Source organism: Oryzias melastigma, linkage group LG7, assembly GCF_002922805.2.
Source record: "Oryzias melastigma strain HK-1 linkage group LG7, ASM292280v2, whole genome shotgun sequence".
NCBI classification, from domain to species: domain Eukaryota; kingdom Metazoa; phylum Chordata; class Actinopteri; order Beloniformes; family Adrianichthyidae; genus Oryzias; species Oryzias melastigma.
Window position 1 is genome coordinate 7,858,703 of NC_050518.1, and position 4,990 is coordinate 7,863,692.

The window sequence follows — 4,990 nt, forward strand, 5'->3', positions numbered from 1 at the left end:
AAACAAAATCTGCATTTGTGCTCACATTTGTGCACCCATCTGAGTTATCCATTTCCCTGTGGTGCAGACTGATATGAGTATGGCAAAGGCTCATGTCACCCTAGTGGGGGGCATCAGCGATGATGATCTGGACCAAGCAGAGAAATCTCAGGAGGACAACACTGAGAATCTGACAGCAAAGACCAGCACGGCGAAACGCAGAGCCAACCTGCAGGAAATAGAAAACCTATACTTTACCGTAAGTCAAAGTGCTGCTCAAAAAATTAGTAATAATAGACTAGAATACTTCTCTCTTCCCGACTCTTTAAAATTAGACATAATAGATAATGATGATGATATTTTGCTTTTCTCCATATTTAATTTTGCAGAAAGTAAAAGACTATCTTGTTGGAAGCTTATTAATTTGTAAGCTTCAAGCCAAACACGACCTGCTAAAGATGGCTGTGGAAAAAGGTATTATTTATGCACTGTTTACATTAAAATAAACTCATTTTTATAAAGAAAATCTGTCATTTCCCATGTTTGACCTTACCGTTCATAGCTGTAATTAATAAACTTTTTTTCTACAAGCTGAATCTCCGAATGGACTCCAGACAAGGTGAGATTCTTTTTTTTTGTTTGTTTTATCTGTAATTTAAAAAATATTAGTCATAATAATCGAGCAATTCGACGAATTTTCTGCAGAATGGCTGGACAGACTATTCGCATCAGGAAGACTCTATCCAGCCCAAATGTGATGCCAAACTACAAACCTTTCAGCAGTGACATGTTGTCTTTTATAAAAGTAATTACTTTCCTGGGGGCACCATTTTGAATGCACATTATTTTAGTTTGAGTAAACCATTTGCTTTCCTCAGGCATCAAAACAGCCGATTCCTCTTGTGATGAAAAGTTGCATTCGTTTCATCAACCTCAACGGTGAGTATTTGTGACTTACACTCATTTTATTTTCCTCCAAGTCTTAGTATATGTGTATAAAACCACCAACATGAACGATTAACAATGACTCAAATGGAAAGTAGTCCAGCTTTCAGCATAGGAGCATTTGTATTTGGTGCAAAAAAGGCAAAAACTAAATCATTTTATGCTTATTTTGCATATTTTAAAGTAATAACAGAACTCCTAGTCTTGATCATCAATGTCCTTTCTTCAGGCCTCCACCATGAAGGAATATTTAGAGTACCAGGATCGCAGATGGAGGTCAACAACCTGAAAGAAGCTTTTGAGAGAGGTACACCTGTATGTTTTTTGTGTTTGTGTCTCCGACAAACTCATTTTATTTTGAAGTTTTGCTCACTTTGGAACATTAATAATGTGGGGCAGTGTGTCATTGGTCTACCCCTCAGGCGAAGACCCCCTGGCTGAAAGGCGGTATAATATGGATACTGTAGCTGGTGTGTTGAAGCTCTACTTTAGAGGAATGAAGAACCCTCTATTCCCCACTGACACCACCTACCAGCTCCTGGAGCTCGCACGTGAGTGTGCATGTAAACATGGTGAGTTTAGACGTAAAGAAACAGCTTTTATTTTGTGACTTTTTTTTTTATTATTTTAGAAATCCAGAATGATGCAGAGAGAGCAGCACAGTTCAAGATGGTCATCTCTTCCTACCCTGAGCCCATCATCATTGTGATGAGATACCTCTTTGCGTTCCTTCATCAGTGAGTGATCTTTGTTTGCCTTAGATGTTTCTTTTAAGAGATTTTATTAATATTTTTGGGTTTACAAATCATTAGTTTCTAATCATAGTTGATGGAAAAGTTACAAGACAAAACATGCAAACAATGTAGCAGAGTTCTTTTCAAATGAATTTACAAAGAGCTTCCAGTAAATATGTTTTTCATCCAAATGTCATTTTTTTTAACTTTATTGCCTCTTTGACTCCTGCTTGGTTTTCATGAGAGAAAACAATGTGATGCAGGTTTCCAAACTTCATATATTTTAATATTGATCATTTTTACTGTTAAAAAAAATGCTGTCATGAGAAGATGTTTGGAGCAATTTCGATTTTTTTTCCACTCTTCAAAATACCTTAAAGAAATTCAGAATAAAGGAGTTAACTAAAAGCTGAGATAAAACAAGACTAATCCTCAGTCCTATAACTGCAAGAACACTTTGGTCCTGTTTCTTACCCAGCGAGAGCTGCAAAATCCCACTTAACTGTTTTGAAAATAGACTTTTTGTGGCCATTAATTAATAAACTGTTGTTTTAATTGTTTAAAATGTTAATACAATTTTAAAAGTTTCATATTTTTCTGATTAAAACTGAAGTCTTTTAATTTCAACAGCAGTATGTTCTTGTTCTTTTCAAAATAAAGCGCACCATGTGTCAAAGAAGATCCTTCTGCGGCAGCAGATTTAATTCGACAAAAAAAATAAATAAATAAATCAAAAGAAAGCAAAGTAAGATGTGCTTTTTTTTATGTTATTATGACTTTCATGCACCTTAATAACTTTTCTCCTTTTACCATCAAATATTAACATGACAACATTACTGTAAAATTCAACCAAAAAAAACTAAAGATGTAATTCCAAACACTAAGAACTTTGGACTGGCAACTAAACTCTGTTTAGCAGCTGATCTGAGTATGAGCTTTAAATATATCCTTATACTGAAATGAAATTTTTTTTTCATCATTTTTTTTTTAGCATTTTGAAAAGTGTTGGCAAAGCACACAAATGTCTCTGGATTTAGTGTAATGTCTGCAATAGCACAAACATTTTGTTTTACTAATATAAGATCACCTCACTTTAATAACCTAATTATAATAAACAAAACTTAACAAACAAAATTGAAATTATTTGCATTTTCTTTTAACCAAAGGTCCACAATTGATTGATTCAGACCCCCATATGGCTCTGGAACATCAGTTTGCACACCCCTGATCTACAGAAATAGCCATTTGACAAAAATATTGACTGCGTTCTAACCCCAAAATTGGTGTCTGATCAAAATATTCATCATGGTGGATCAAAAATAAATGCTTGAATGGAAAATTGATCTTAAAAAAGATCAGATATCTACAGATGGATAAAAACAGCAAAGAAAGAAAGAAGGGCTGATCGAAGGTCTCACTGTAGCCTCAGCAGGAAGAAGGAACTGAGACTGCCATAAAAACTCACAGCTGTTATTTTCTGCTGACACAGGGACATTTTTACCATATATGGTCATCAAACTTTAATGACCTTTCGTAATACTGTAAATCAGAAACGCTTGAGGACATTTTAGGTGAAAATGTTCAAATTTAGAGAATTCGGACAGTTTTTCCATATAATGCATATATTAAAAGTTGAGATGAGGAAATAGAAATGATCCTTGATCCCATTAGGTGGTATCTGAGGAAAATGTATGAAGTATTTTTCCTTAATGTTGTTATTACTATTGTTCAAATACTGATGGCTTTACAAATCTAAGATTTTTTTGGAATGTATGGTGCAAAAATTGGTTCACAAAAACCAAAAATGTTGAAAAAAAATTCTATGCTATGAAATAAGATAATTCTATTTTTAAGGTTAACTTTTTCACTTCTTTGTTCATACCTGCACTCCACCTCCAGTGTGTCCCAGTACAGTGACGAGAACATGATGCAGCCTTACAACTTAGCCGTATGTTTCGGCCCCAATCTGGTGCGAGGGCCCCATGAGGACGACTTTGTGACTCTGCAGCCTCAGATCAACTTTCTGGTGAAGAACCTCATCATTCAGCAAGAAAGTATCTTTCCCAGTCAGAGTGAAGTACCGGGGCCGATGTATGAGAAGTGCATGACACTTGATCAAGATGACTGGTACAGTGTTTGAAGTAGCACCATTACGCCCGCTCAGCACACAGTTTTAAGTGAAGTAATTCAAATTAACTCCTCTTTCAGTGAACCTATTAATGAGGAAGGGGAAGTGGAAGATTCCACCCAACTCAAAGATGGTAAGTGCGTGCAGATATTTTGGGGTTTTGATGCTGCATTTGGAGATTTTTAAAAGAGATGTTTCTTTGCACCAGATTTGGAAACGGGATCCTGTTCTGATAATAGCACAGGAATGTTTTTGTCACCTGGAAACCCCAAAGGAAGGCCCAGAACCAACAGCAGTGGATCCACAGACGGCAGCAGGACAGCAGGGGGCGGAAGTTCCTTAGCTGGAAAATTGACTCTTCAAATCCCTGCAGCACCACAGTACAAACCCAGGAGGGCCCAATCCCCGACAATAAGAAAAGAGTGAGTGATACCACAAATGTAGCTGAAGATGGGAAACTTTACTTTTTATTTGAAATGTGGAAAATACTAATTTAATAATTATGAATTTGTTAATCACAAAGGGCATTCTTGTATTTTACAACTATGGTTAAAGTATTGGTTGTGTATATTTTTTTCTGTTTTGTGTCAACTTTTCTATTATTTTGACCACATGTTGTTGATAAAACAAAAAATATATATATTATTTCACAAGTCCTCACACACGCCCTTTGCTTATGCCATTGGAATCTGCAGAGTACGAAAAAAAAATGTTTTTCAAAATAGAAAATCTAAATTACGAAACAAACCTATATTACAAGTTTATTTTTTCCTTGTAAATTTACAACTTTAAATCTCACAAATTTACGAGACAAAAGTAATAGATTTAGCTTATGACCTTTTTAAAGTCATTAATATATAACTTTATTGTCACAATTTGACAGCTTTAAAGTTGTAACTTAAAAAAAATATTTTTAAACTCGCTCTAATACTTGTACAGAAAATACACAACTTAAAACAAATTCTGCCCTTTTTGTGTTAGATTTTACTTAAGCCTGTGCTACCACACATTGACAAAACATAAGAGTATAATCAAAACAACAATATATTAGATCTTATTCTCCACACTGATGCTTAAAAAGAGGACAGGCCATAAAATAGTAACCAAATCCCCTGCACAATAAACTACAAATATGAAATGGAAGTCACAAGTTTTATATATATATATTTCTTTGACATGTACTATGTAAATGTGGTAATAATTA

General features: G+C 34.8%; 1 protein-coding gene across 4 annotated transcripts in view; it reads left to right on the forward strand.

The window, feature by feature from the left end:
* The window catches only part of LOC112159777 (rho GTPase-activating protein 4), an 11,490-nt gene that overhangs the window by 4,207 nt on the left and 2,293 nt on the right, over window positions 1-4,990 (forward strand). For all 4 annotated transcript variants that reach the window (XM_024294046.2, XM_024294045.2, XM_024294047.2 and 1 more), the window contains exons 10-20: window positions 68-238; window positions 369-453; window positions 571-598; window positions 685-784; window positions 858-918; window positions 1,154-1,231; window positions 1,347-1,475; window positions 1,556-1,661; window positions 3,558-3,785; window positions 3,867-3,919; window positions 3,995-4,208. In XM_024294046.2, coding sequence (XP_024149814.1) covers window positions 68-238; window positions 369-453; window positions 571-598; window positions 685-784; window positions 858-918; window positions 1,154-1,231; window positions 1,347-1,475; window positions 1,556-1,661; window positions 3,558-3,785; window positions 3,867-3,919; window positions 3,995-4,208 — 1,253 coding nt within the window. The remainder of the gene's footprint in view (window positions 1-67; window positions 239-368; window positions 454-570; window positions 599-684; window positions 785-857; window positions 919-1,153; window positions 1,232-1,346; window positions 1,476-1,555; window positions 1,662-3,557; window positions 3,786-3,866; window positions 3,920-3,994; window positions 4,209-4,990) is intronic.